We start from the raw sequence: 14163 nt of genomic DNA on the forward strand, positions 1-14163 counted from the left end.
TCTCTTGAACTTTGTCGTGGCCATATTTAAGCAGTGCTGACAAACCAACAAAAAAGTCATACTGTGTGCTGTGGGACTGTGGCATGGCTGCCTGGGGGAAACACAGAAGTAATACAGTTTACTGTGCTTTGGTGGAGGAGCTGTGCTCAGAAAGGATGTCCCCTCCCTGTTCAACATTACTGTATTGTACCTTCAGTTATACTGATAGCTTCTGCTGCTTCAGACATTGGAGTCTGCATTTCTCTTAGTCTGAGGGTGACTTGCTTAGCTGCAAAATGAGCTGAAGAGTATCGTTTGATTTTTCAGGTACGTCGTGCTATTAGTGTGTTGGTTGCCTCCATTTTGCACTTAGAAATCCAGGTAGTGGAGTCTCCCTCACCCAGCTTCTCAGATTATCCTAAAGTTATTTCTGTAGTTCAGTAAAGATTGCAGTCTGGATATATCGGGGCTAACTTTGAAGTAGTTACCTCATGTAAGGTACCTGTGAAGGCTTCATAAACACCGCCAAAGTAGGGAAAATCCTTCACAGTTAACAGCACAGAACTTGTAATGGGTTAGTTGCATTTGAATGAACTGATGTAGGTACATCTAAACCACAGTAGAGTCAGTGAGTGTATGCTTATGGTAAAGAAGGGAGACAAGTAAAGAAATTTTTTCTTAGTTTTCTGCATACTGAATGTTTCAGGATGTAACCTAGTGCAACACTTTGTTCAACCGTTGCTTATTTCCGGAAAGCTACCATCAAGTTTAGAACCGCAAAAAGGAAATCTGAGATCATGTGTATGCCCCTGTTAAACCTAACACGGTAGTTAAAGAATACATCACTTTTGTTTATGAAAGAGCAGATGCAGGCTTCGTCTTCTCAGCTGAAAGGCTGATACAAAGTCAGAAACAACGCAGATTACAATGGGGAAGAAGTAAGTAGTTGTACAAATGTCTGAAACTGGAGAGATGACTTTGCTGCTCACCCTTTGCTGCTATTTTGATTTCAATGCCCGTCTTTGTCTATTACTATTCATAGACTGAGATGGTACCACTGCTATAGCAATTTCTTAAACATAGAAATGTTTTCCTTCCTCCTCTATTAACTGCAGCATTTGCCTGTTAGATATTTTATGCCTATTCTCTCCTGTCAGGGCACACCTCAGTCCTTTGGAGCCTCTCAAGGTGTCATGCCCATTCAGGAGAAATTAAATGAGAGTATTGGAACTCAAGTAGAAAATTGCTTAGCAAAATATAGTGTGTCTTTGATTTTGTGATTGTACTTACAAATCATGCTCATGCACGAATCACACAGTCTTTTGGAGTTTGGCCTATGCTATGTATATATCTATTTTTTTCCTTTGGTCAAGCATTTGTATCTTCCTCTTGGTTTAATATCTTAGAGGAAAAAGAAACCATTAATGTACTTTATAACATTTTATAAGTGACCAAAATTGTAAGAAAATTTATTTTTTATCTTCTAATGAAAACTTTGGGTTAGAGACATAAAACAGGATATTGACAGGCTACTGGGCATAACGCTTGAATGCCTCTCTCAATGCATAGGATGTAGCTACCAGGAAACCTGAGATTAACGCTTACCTCTAAACTCACAGAGAGTCACACAAAGTTTTTGCAGTACAACTCCAGTTTGTTTTAATGACAAATAAGTGGCTGGAACACTTTTGCAGAGCCAGAGGTGTTCACATTGAGGCACAAAGTGTTTCAAGCATTTCTTAAATACATTCACTATTTTGTTTTTATTTACTCTCCGCAAATGTTTTAAGGTCTCCTTACGTCGACAACAAGTTAGTGAAAGACTGAATGAGTGGGCTGTCTTCAGTGAGAAGAACAAGGAGCTCTGTGAGTGGTTGACACAAATGGAAAGTAAGGTTTCTCAAAATGGCGACATCCTCATAGAAGAAATGATTGAGAAACTTAAAAAGGTATAGTGCAGTGTGTGTACGCTTACATACTGTTCTTTAACTGCTTATTTGTTTTGTGTTGCAAAGAGGATACTGAATTAGCTGAAATTGAGGTTTTTACCTTACACTGATGTTTATAAGTTTTGGTAAGACTCTGTGTTTGTGTTTTTCTCTTGCTATGCAGCGTTTTCCTGTCTTTCTTGAGGTATGACCTCCCAGGATACCAGAAAATTAAGTGAATGCAAAGTCAAAGGCATCTGAATGGTTTAGTAAATGTCCAATCAGAATTGCCTGTAATGAGTTTAGCTATAGCAGATATATTTATAGAAGGCCTTGTGTTTTGTTTTTATTTTTTTCATTCTTCTAATAAAGTTTTTTGTGGTTGTACATCTAATATTTAAGAGATTGTCTCCCCACTGTACCAATCGCCAAAACAACAACATTCACTCATATTTTTGTATGGTTCCTTTAGTAGTGTAGAGCAGAGAGTATTCAGAATAACCCTGACTTCTGGATTACTCTTTACTGTCCAGGATTATCAAGAGGAAATTGCTGTAGCCCAGAAGAACAAAATCCAACTCCAGCAAATGGGAGAGCGACTTGCTAAAGCCAGCCATGAGAGTAAGGCATCAGAGATAGAGTACAAACTTGGCAAGATCAATGACAGGTGGCAACATCTTCTAGATCTTATTGCAGCCAGGTAAAACAATTGTTTTGTTTCTAAATGCTACGTGAGACAAATTAATATGCTGCATATCATGAATTTAATATCTTTTTCCTGTCTGCCTTTTCATCATTAACTGTGAAACGAGTTTATTCTTAACCATCAACACATTTCTGTGAAATTCACCTTCCTGTTTTACTTTGCAGTACCTGACGTAATTTCTTCAGGAAGAGTCAATTCAAAACATTACCTGCTAGAATGACATAGGATTGGTAGCAGTCAGATTTTAGTGAGCCTTGCTCCAGTACCATCTTACTCCAGATGAGTGCTTAAAACTGGGTGCAAATGTAGTTTTTCTAAAAAATTCTTGGCAGAGGAATCAAAACAGTGCATTTGTAGATTTGTAGTTTTGGATTTTGAGAAGAGCCATTCCAAAACTAAGTCTTAGTTTTTCTGCCTGCTTATTTTTTCAATGATAGAGAAAAGTAACTGCAGGTAGATGTACAAATATTGGGCCGAAAGATTGTTTTTACTCAAGGTCAAAAATATAACAGTAATTTTCATAACTTAAAGAAGCACAGGATGGTTGTTTGATATGTGGAGAAACTGGTTTATTTGTTTCAATACTTTCTGCTGAGTCATGCTACAGCCTTCCTCCCATTACCGGCAGTGATTTTGTTACAATTTTGCACAAAATGTGTACGTATTTTATATTTTACACTTCTGTGATATAAGGACATATGAATTAGAATACTTTGGTCCTGTTACCAACAAAAGGGTTTGTTTAGTTTCATCATCTCTTTTCATCCATTCTTTTTTCATATGGTTTTACTGCATTCCTGCTCTGAAATCTGTAAGCATGGGAGCAGTAAATTTTATGTAAGCAGAAGCATTCTGGTGGCTCCATCTCCTTTTATAGTGGTTCATTTTAAAGTAACGAGCACTATATTTCTCACAGAACAATTAAGTCAGGAAGTGGTGCATTACGGTCGAGGAGCCTGCTGATTTCAGAGGATGTGATACATCAGCAGTTGTTGAATATAATGTACAATTGCCGTGTTTTTGTGTTTGTCTTTTAAAACACCTACTCAGGCAAATATTCAAATAATACGTTCAGGAAGTTTCTAGTGAAAAACAGTTGCATTCAGAAACTGTAAAACACATCCTTAAAAGATCTGTATTGTCTATTCAGTATTGGAGGTTAGTGTCCTCTATAGGGACGGGTAAGGGTTCAAGAATTCTGTATCATTCTTGGGGTGGGGAGATATAAACTGCAATATTACAAATTTAAACTTTCTCATTCTGTTATCATGAAGCAGGATGTCAAGTCCTAGTTCTAAACTAATTTATGTAAAATATTTATTTACTTTTATTTCCAGATCATTTCAACTTAGCCTTCTCAACTAACATATTCAGCACTATTGTATGCAATTAAATTTATAACCCTTTCCATTCCAGTGCTTACTGAAAGGAAAAAAACTCAGCAAATTTGAACATTGCATTGATGAAGTTGAGAAATAAATAGTGGAGAGGTTTGATGCTAGATTGTGGAACTTTTGTTAGGTCAGCTGTAGCTTAGGCTGAGAGCAGTTAAAGCCCAATTGATTAACGTATGTACAAAGTACTTGTATTGATGTTGAATTCCCACTGGACAAAAGGTTTTGCATCCCCCAAGATAATTTTTAGCAGGCTCCAGAGGCTCTCTAGAATATGTTGTTATATATTGGGGTGTGTTCCTGTTATGATATTTTGGAGTTTGGAATGTATCATATACCATGATTTTCATTGCACTCAGCTTGTAAATGCAAATTAATTGTTCTGGTGTTGAGAATAAAATACATCTCTTCATATTCTGGATCCCTGACAGCATTAATAAATTATTAGAGCCTGCATGCTTTTCTGCAAAGCTACAGTCATCCCTTGCCTGGAGCATTTTTCTTAGTGGTTTGTTTCCTACAGCTGTGAATGAATAAAAAGTGCTCTACTAAAATGCTTTAGTAATATAGTATGGCAATATGCATCCAGTCTGAATCTTTACCTGTTGATTTTATTTGTGCAGCGGAACTTCTCCATTCACCTGTAAATACTCTTTCATTCTTTCTCACATTCTATTTCTTTATCCACTTTTTTTAATTGCCTTTCCATTATGAAGAGGTCTGCAACTGCAGAAGAGACAGCTACAGAAAGGTAGCAGTGTCTCTGCATCAGAGGCTTCGGTTTCTGTCCTTCTAGAACATTTTCATACTTTCAGATTAATTTTTCTGATATGTCAGCCCAGTGCAAAAAACGTTACAGATGTTTACAGCCAGGAAGCAGTGCTATTGCTGCAACTGCTCAGGCTTTGCAAAGGCTTTGTTGTATGTGTTTTCATCCCTTCCCCTAGCACTCACAGTCCACATTCCTGGAGATAAGTCTGGCACATGTTGATGAATGCAAGTTTTATTTAGAAACATGACCACTTGTCACCATTCAGTCTCATGTTATCAAGCAACGGCTGCTAACAGTTGTTTGGCATGCAACGTTTTCTGTACAGTACTCACCAGCAAAGAGAAGTGTGTCCCCTTTCCTCCCCCCGCCCAAAGCACGGTGTTTGCAGACTTTCGGAGTGGAAGTTCTTCTGTTTTAATGCTGGAAAATTTCATGGTGGTGGCAGAGGACTTGCATGCTGTGAGGATGGCAGAGGACGGCACTGTGGATTCAGATCTCCCAGACTGTAATTGTGATATCACAAGGCAGGAAGCTATTTTTGTTTGCTTTTGATTGATACGGTTCTTTCTGAAGTCTTGGCTTGCTATATCTAATTGAAATATTGATATGTAGAAATCACTATCTTAACTAGAAATTACAGTTTGCTGCTCAGTGTAAAAATAGTTGACAGTGATAACAGCACACTTTGCTTTACAGCTAGTACTTTTGGATCCCAGAATAATTTTTTGTTACTGATGCAGACTTAGAACTAGTAAAAGCTCTTAGCTGTCTGAAAGAAACTGTAGACTGTTTTTACTGCTGTTTTTAAATACAAGAGCATGTACACACATGAGAGAAAGAAGACTTTGTATTTGTCTGCTCACTGTTAGTGTCATCAAAGGGGCATGGCTACAAGTGAAAGGCAGAGAAGGAGAGAGGCTGTAAAGAAAGTATTTCAGACTTAACTTACTGAAGCTGGTCTGTCCTGTACATATTAATGACTGTTTTGTAACTGCATGTAATACTTGAACTCAGCCTACATCATCTTGGATTTTTGATTCAGCTGCTCTTTTTCCCTCTTTACATTATCTTTTCTAGAAGTTTTGGGGTTGTTCAGTGTTCTAGAAATTTACTCTTTGAAAGGGGAAACTGTGATCTGAAGAGCAAATATAACTGGCAGTACTAGTGTCCTGGTACACAGTAGTACTGTGCTTTGGACAAGAAATCTTTTTTAATCATAAAAAGGTTATTTTAAACCTGATTTTTTTAAAAACCGATTTTAATACTGTAATGCGTGTGTTTCACTATTTCATACAGTGTTTCTTGAAACTTCGTCTCCAGTTCCAAGTAGATTTAAAAAAAAAAAAAACTTTTCTGCTTTCTACTGGCTTTGTACAGACTTAGCTAACATGCTCTTACTGACTTCTTTTGTGTTGCTTTTAAAGTTTAATATTAGTAACCAGCTGTCTAAATGACTAATGCAGTAGCTATGAGTTCTATATGATGCATTGTTTTGTGTTCCTGTTTAGGTTTAAGCGGAATCTAAGGCTATCTAATTTAGGACTAGTTGAATTAAAGGTACTTGTGCTTAATTTCAGCTCCCAGTTGTTCTCCCACTGCCTTTTCTTAATATAAAATAGACATTTTAAAGTTATTACTTGCTTGGGGAAACCAAGATGCAGTAATTGAAACACTAAAACAGAAGCATCATAAGCCCATTCAAATTTTCAGATGAGTTTTCATCAGTAAACCATAAAAACAAACAATTGAATTCTGCAGTATTTTCCTTTCTGAGAGTCTTAAGTATTTGTAAAGTGCAGCAAGGCTGATATGTGTGTGTGTGTTATATAAAAAACAGCCTTTAAAAAAAACATGTCATGGGTCCAACCCTTTGATTTCAGTGTGGAATTTTCATTATCAAGGAGAGCAGTTATTTCAAGTCTCTTGCAGTAACAGCCATAGTGCTGCAACAAAGACACGAGTTGATTATTGGAATAATTAACTATTTAAACATAATCTTGTAAATGAAATCTCAAAAGGTCAAAATTACAGTTGGCTAGGGATTCCACATACTCATATGGTTTATAATTCGACCTTTGTCTCTAAGCAGACATTATTTGTACACAGGCACAATATTACGTGAGGTGAAGTCCATAGGCATCTTGCCTTCTAAAATTTAGAAGGAAAACTCTTAGACATGATGGATAACATCTATTATTTGTTCACAGATGTGTTTTCAGAGTAGCTAGAGACACAACACTGTATTGCAGTTCAGTAAAAAGAAGTAAGCACAACATACTCCCAGAAACACTTCTTTATTTGCTTCTATTTGTACCGTGGGCAAGGAACCTGTTATGTTAGACTCAGTATAAAAAAAGAACAGTGTTAACAGTAAATGTAGCAGGGGGCAGGAAGGTAGTTGTCCCTTTTTTTTTCTTTTTTTTTTTTTTTTTTTTTTTTTTAGCTTCTGGAGTTCAGGTGCAGGGAATTGCAACAGTTTGGCGGGAAGGCAAGTTTAGCAGTAGGTTTTGGTTTTGGTTGGAGTGTTCTTTTTAGTATGTTGTGCTTTTTATCTTTTCCTCTCTTGGGTAACTTAGGTCATGTGGCTGAAAATAGCTCTATTTGGGCTGGAGTTGTTTTTCGCTTTCACAGGGATATATTTCCATGAAGTCTGCCTGAGGCAAAGAGGGCACCTTCTAACTAACAGGCCCTTTATCAAGTGTTGCAGGCAAAAAGTAAATAAAATCCAGCACAGAAGTTAGGGTACTATACAATTGCAAACAAGAAAAGCCTGGTCCACAGCTTGGGCTTGCAAATGATAGAGTGACATTGCTGCTACATAGGGCTGACATGACTCATTGTTCCCTTTCCCACTCCAGCATTCCTGAAAAGGATCAGCAGCATCCAGCCTTGAAAATCTAAGCAGAAAATGGGCAGGATTTCTTTCACTCCTCTTAATTAATGTCAGAGACTGAAAAGCTGTATGTGAGTTCCAGAAGAGTGATAACCAACCTTCTTGCTCACCCTATGAGCAAATTTTGATTGGTCCAAACCCACAAAGCACTGTGTGTACAACCATAGGTGACGAGGAGATGGTGCCCCCAGACATTGGTTGTTCTCATAGTATCTCTCCAAGGCTAAACATATAGCCATGTTTTGGGATAACCTGATCATAGGCACTAGGGCAGTCTTTCAGTAGGATTGCGTTGAATTCAGTCCCTTCATAGCCAGATTTTCAGATTACACAGATTTTTTTAAGTTACCAAGATTTTTTTTCAGATCACAATCCTGCAGCTGTTGGTCACGAGACTCTGCCAAAAGAGATGCATTCAAACTGTTCTTAAGCGTGTTTGGTGCTAAAGAGCCACAGTGTGATCTAAAGAGAGGGCTAGACAGAGACAAAAAATTGAAATATTTAAGTTTTTTAAGTTGACATTAAGATCTCTGTATTTCTTTTTGGTAGGAAAAAGACACCCATATTAGACTCTTAATGGTCAGCTGCACCTACTGTTTTAAATATGGAAACAACTGATAAATTTGATGGTTAGTGTTATGGAAAAACTGAGAATTGCTATGTTCGAATTATAGGATTGTCAGGTGGCGTTTTGTTTGTTCGATGAATCTGGCAATCTTCTATATTTCAACCTGATTTAGTCAGTCTATTCCCAGCTGCCCTCATGTCTTAAAGCTTTCTGATACTGAACACTTAGGTGGAAGAACAATAGAAGCGTAAAAGAGAATGTTACTCAAAATTGTTTGTGGTACTACATAAATGGAAAAAAAAAAGCTTAGAAACAATTTCAGAATCCACTAATGTATGTTATGTAACATGGGGATAGGAAGGAAGGAATAAGGACGGTATTACTGACAGACATTTTTGCAGTTGAAGCAGGCTGAAGGAAAAAAATTTGAGAGAGGATGAAGGTTTAGCCAAATTTTCCTCACTCTCTAAGCTTAATGTTCCCTTGAATAAAAAAAAAAAAAAAAAAACCACTATTTAATTTTTCCTGGCCATTGCTGTTGCTGGGTCAGGGTCTCAAGAAAAATACTACCATGTAACCATGCAGGAATTTTCACTAAGTTTTCAGCTGGATTTCTCTCTCTAAAACTTATTTATTTGAGGACAGGTCTTCACACTGGAACAGGTTGCACAGAGAGGAATGTTTCCCTACCCCTGAAAACATTCAAGGCCAGGTTGGATGGGGCTCTGAGTAACCTGATCTAGTTGAAGATGTCCCTGCTCATTGCAGGGGGGTTGCACTAGATGACCTTTAAAGGTCCCTTCAAATCCAAACCATTCTATGATATTTAGTTCAATGTTTAGAAATCACTGGGATGAAAAAGACCTATTCACTCAATGCACTCCACCACCACTACTGGTTAAATGGATAAGTTATTTGTAGTCTAATAAGAACTTTTGTCATCTATTGGTCAAATGCACAGCTAAATTACTTAAATTGTTTTGGAGTTTTGATGTGTGCAACTTCATTTTAAAAAAAAAAGCTTTCCTTTCTTAACAAATATGTAACTCAAGTGATAAAGGTACAGAAGCCTTGAAAATGTTGTCTAGCATTAGTAAGCCTTTAATTTTTCTTAACCGGAACCTATGAATGCAGTATACTATAATGCAGTATACTGTATTTGCACATATAGTATACTTCTGTTACATAATAAAGGAAGACTTCAGAACAGAACTTGCCATCTAAGTTAAATTTCTCTGAAAACTTCCTGAAACAGATGCTGTGGAAATTCTCCTTCAGGGTGTACTTATGCTGCTCTTTCTCTCTCTTTACAGGGTAAAGAAGTTGAAGGAGACCCTCGTTGCAGTGCAGCAGCTGGATAAAAACATGAGTAGCCTGAGATCTTGGCTTGCCCACATTGAGTCAGAGCTGTCCAAACCTATCGTCTATGAAACTTGTGACTCTGAGGAGATACAAAGGAAGCTAAATGAGCAGCAGGTAAAATACAACACATTTATCAGGTGCATGATGACATGGGGAGAACCAAATTAGAGTGTCCTTGAGCTGCCCATACCCAGTTCAATGCTGAGAGGGCATGAGGCAAAGAACTGTTTAAATATCAAGGCAAGTGGTACTTACTGTGTCACCTATAGAGCCTTCTGCTGGCTTTGACATCGAATCCACCAGGAGCTGATTGACCTTTCTGAGAAAGGTAAGGCACCAAGAGATGTAACCTGAACAAGTTATTGCAATTGTTTTTCCTTTGGGATTTGTGGTTTTTGTTTGTTTGAATTGTCTGTTCCCAGAAGCAAAACTGGCACCTATTAGACCTTGCAAATTTTGCACATGCTTGAAAATTACTATTTTTAGCAACCTTTCTAACTCAGTTTTATTTTGCAGCTTGTTTGAGAGTCACTTTGCATGCAACGATGCATGAGCTATACATGTGAAGTTAAAATTGATTGGTTTATAGCACACAAAGCCTTTATGCAGCTCTAGAACAAAATAGTCAACACTGAAACGGGCAGAAAAATGTTAAGTCAACCAGGTTTGGGTATTAAAACTAATGTTACTCCTAAGAAGATTTACTATACTTTCTCTTTCCTGTTCTACTTCACTGCCCAGTGCCGTTTTACTTAGAAGCACATTGCTGGGGAGGACTGTTGTTCTGTTGTGTTCCTGTTGGTTATTTATTGGCAAAAATACCTTTCTGGTGTCTCACTGGAGATGAGTTAGATGCTCTCCTGATTTCTTTCTCCAGAGGAGAAATGCATGGGAAGAGGAGTGCCAGAATGTTCGGGGGATAATTAATTTATGAACTATACAAACTGGCATTTTGCTCTTTAAAGCTGAGTGTGGGACTGAGACCCAAGAAACCCCTCAGAGCTTTTGCTGGCTTCCCAGCTGATTTGTTACATGGCTGTGCAGAACTGCTTATTAATATTCTATATGTAATTTACATAGGGATAATAATTTATAACACACAAGTGTCACTAATGAGTGGTGTTTCTGAGACACTAAAGTGCTGGGCAGGGCTGAACATTGCTATCAACAAAGTGGATACTTGAGATTGTTTACTAACATCCCTGTGCAGGCATTCCACAGTTTGTTACAACCACTTCTTAGGAAACTTATTCTGGGCACAGAGACCCGTGTATCTCTGCCTTGATGATGATTTGATCTGATGACACTGCAATCCATGGTTATAATAACAATTAAAAAAACCTCACCCACCTTCAATGTATGGTAACCAGTATTTTTATTAGTCAGAGCCTATATCACTACCCACTGCATCTCAGAAAGCCAGTACGTTGAACATCTCAAGTATTTCATCCCTCTTTTTTCTTCTGTTAGTGATCTTATGTTATTTTCCACGTTTGATGTTCCACTGAGGTCATGTTATCTTCCCTGCTCATACCGCTAACAGTTGTTCATATACAGTTAGGTTAAAAATATTGCACTGTGAAAGAGAAGGTGTAAATTTCATTTCTGTAACTCCATTATCTGCTTCTCAGCATCTACTTCAGCCAAGAATTCAGCCAGCTTTGCAGATTTCTTGTCTCTGTAGTGAAATTAATGATACCATTCAAGCTGGATATCCTGGGGAAGGTAGGGTAACTTCACTGCAGTATTTTCCTAGGGTTGCAACCTGCATTTCAAGGATTACTTGTTTACTTTCTCAATCTGCTACCACTTGAAATGTGGAAAAAATAATGCTTGCTCCTGTGTTGGTAAAGGAAAAAAAGGCTCTATGTGGGTGACAGCAGTGCATAATGATGCTCCTTTGTGAACTAACCCAAAGGCTAAATGTTCTCTGATAAACAGAAAATTTTAAAATCTGGGAAAGAAATATAAGGCTATGGAGAGCAAACAGTGTATACATTGCTTGTAGAAAGGTTCTGTAGGTGAATAATAAAGTTTAATCCTTAGGAATCCTCAGGACCACCAACTGTCAGTTCTTACTACTGCTCTACTCCAAAACAGCAGGGAGGAGGTTGTGTTACCTGAACTTCCTTAACGTCAAGTCTCATAACTGTCTGGAGTATGTGTTACATAAAACATTGCATCTGTTTACTCCACGCTTATATAACATTTCAGGATGGGTAGAAAGAAGAATAAGCACTTGGACATCATGATGAAAGAGTATTTTCCGGGCAAGTAAAAGTGAAAGGGCCAGCACTGAGGAAGAAAACATTGTGATTTTCCACTTGATGGTCTCATGTAGATGTTCACAAAATAGCCTTCTGTTTCATAAATGAGAAGAGGAATTACCTAATTGAGTCCAACCCCAATTACTACAAACAACCAAATCAGATGGGAGATACAAGTTGACCATGCTTCGTTTCAAGTTTGCTGAGGTTTTCAGATTCTACATTTAGATCTCATTTCCTGCTGGAATGCATTTTCAGAACATCATATAGCTAGTTATAAGAAAGTTCCTCTAGTTAGACCTTAAATGTATGTAGACACAATATGTTGACACTATATTTCTCTTTGCAAGTTATAGTTTACTTCACTAGCAAAATTATAGAGCAGTTTATCTCTACTCTTCCTCAGGCTCCCAAATTCTTGTTAACCTAAATAAAATTCCACATCTCTAATTGTCCTGATTGTTCTTTTCTTCATCTGAATCAGAAGTGAACATAGTATTCTAGATGCAATATATCACTTTTTGGTGTAGTATTCTCCATGTGATATATCACTTTTCAGTGTAGTCACATTAGAACTTCTTTGTCGCTATTGGAGTTATGTTGCATTGGCTTTATTACTGTCTATCCTGATTTTTCCATCTAATATTCTGATGATTCATTACAAATGTAGGCAGAAGTCAAGCAGGGTTTATTTTCTTTGCACTGATCCATCAGCAATAATCAATTACTTTTGTGGCTTGTCTTAACTTGAACCTGTAGTTCAAAACTGAAGTTGAAACATTGCTTCAAGATGAAATATTATCATCAGTGTAGAACAAGCCATTGTAACCAAGAAACCGACAGGAAAAATAATACTGATCACATATAATAAGTGCTAAGACAGTGTAAGTGCATTTTCTTTAGCTGTCCTGAATTTTCCATATCCAGTGAAAATGCTATAGATTTGGAAATTTGAAATAAGAAAAATCTTCTACTAAGATGCAGTGTTCAACATGTGCTGCTGCTCATATCGATGTCAAATATGCCACTTCGCTGCTAGCTTACCTGGGGAAGAGTAGGTTCACAAAGGGTACCTCCATAAAACCCTTGCAGTAAATAAGAACGTATTTTCTTGTCACACTTTTACTAACTTCTGCTTTACATTCTCTGTGATAATGGGAAAGGTCTGGTAATAATTTCACCATTTAGCAGTGATGTTGGTTAAATATATGTGATAGATGCTCAGCTGAGCATGCAGAGCTCTGGCAGTTTGTCCCAGGTGATGATTTGGTGTTCATAGTCCCTGGGACAGCTGTGCATGCTGCCAGGTTCTCCTGGCCTCATTGATAACATTACAACACTACTTGCGCAGATGCAGTCTCTTAATAGGTATTCACTGGATGTTTTTCTCCTGTTTGCAAGCTTATTTTTTTTTTTTTTATAAGTAGAAGAGAAATGCATTTGTATTTATGCATGTTTTGCAATTTCTCTGAAGAATTCATTTCTTCACCTGCAGGAACTACAGAGGGACATAGAGAAACACAGCACTGGAGTGGCATCTGTTCTCAATCTGTGTGAAGTACTTCTTCATGACTGTGATGCTTGTGCCACAGAAGCAGAGTGTGACTCTATCCAGCAGGCTACACGCAATCTGGACAGAAGGTGGAGGAACATTTGTGCAATGTCAATGGAAAGGCGACTTAAGTAAGTCTAAAATGCCTACAAAGTAGTATTTCCTTCTATAGGTACAAATACAGGGTAGGATGTATGTTATAGGGTTACAGTACTGAAGAAAAGGGTGTAAGGGGTCAGATACACTGAATAAAATCCAATAGCTGTCATGCTGTGGGGAAAAAAAGGCATTTTGGATTGCATTTGTATGTGCCTTTATACAAGGTACAGATATCAATTATCAGATTTTGCTCACAAGGATGTGATGGAATGATGTTGTATTTCCCATGCTTCATAGAAATGATGAGAGAGAAACTAGAGAAAGCTTAGATGGCAGTTGTGACTCCAAGAGATTTAGAAAACATGACCTAAAAGGGAGATTTGTAACAATTTTACTTTAGAACTACTGAGACTCATGAGGAAACTAATTATTGAATGGGTGGAATGTTATTCCAGGTGTTAGGGTTTTCGTTCACCTAATGTTCCTTAACAGTTTCCCTTATGTCGGATTTTGTTTATTTGGAAGTATTTTAGCACTGAACTCTCATCTGGAATCTCCTCATCTGCCCACATTAGCTTTGCTGAGCAAGTGTGGGCCGTAGTGCCTGTGCATCTTGGGTGTGGTCTAGTTTACTGCACAGGCT

At 37.7% G+C, this 14163-nt stretch overlaps 1 protein-coding gene across 18 annotated transcripts in view; it reads left to right on the forward strand.

Annotated features, from left to right (window-relative positions):
• Nucleotides 1-14163, forward strand: part of SYNE1 (spectrin repeat containing nuclear envelope protein 1) — a 322241-nt gene that overhangs the window by 279864 nt on the left and 28214 nt on the right. For 17 of the 18 annotated variants that reach the window (XM_074862820.1, XM_074862818.1, XM_074862830.1 and 14 more), the window contains 4 exons: nucleotides 1770-1928; nucleotides 2441-2607; nucleotides 9554-9716; nucleotides 13365-13552. In XM_074862820.1, the coding sequence (XP_074718921.1) occupies nucleotides 1770-1928; nucleotides 2441-2607; nucleotides 9554-9716; nucleotides 13365-13552 (677 nt within the window). Of the gene's footprint in view, nucleotides 1-1769; nucleotides 1929-2440; nucleotides 2608-5155; nucleotides 5314-9551; nucleotides 9717-13364; nucleotides 13553-14163 lie in introns of those variants that run through there. The other variant, XM_074862836.1, reaches the window with a different exon arrangement.

The sequence above is a fragment of the Strix uralensis genome, chromosome 3 (genome assembly GCF_047716275.1).
Source record: "Strix uralensis isolate ZFMK-TIS-50842 chromosome 3, bStrUra1, whole genome shotgun sequence".
Classification (NCBI taxonomy): domain Eukaryota; kingdom Metazoa; phylum Chordata; class Aves; order Strigiformes; family Strigidae; genus Strix; species Strix uralensis.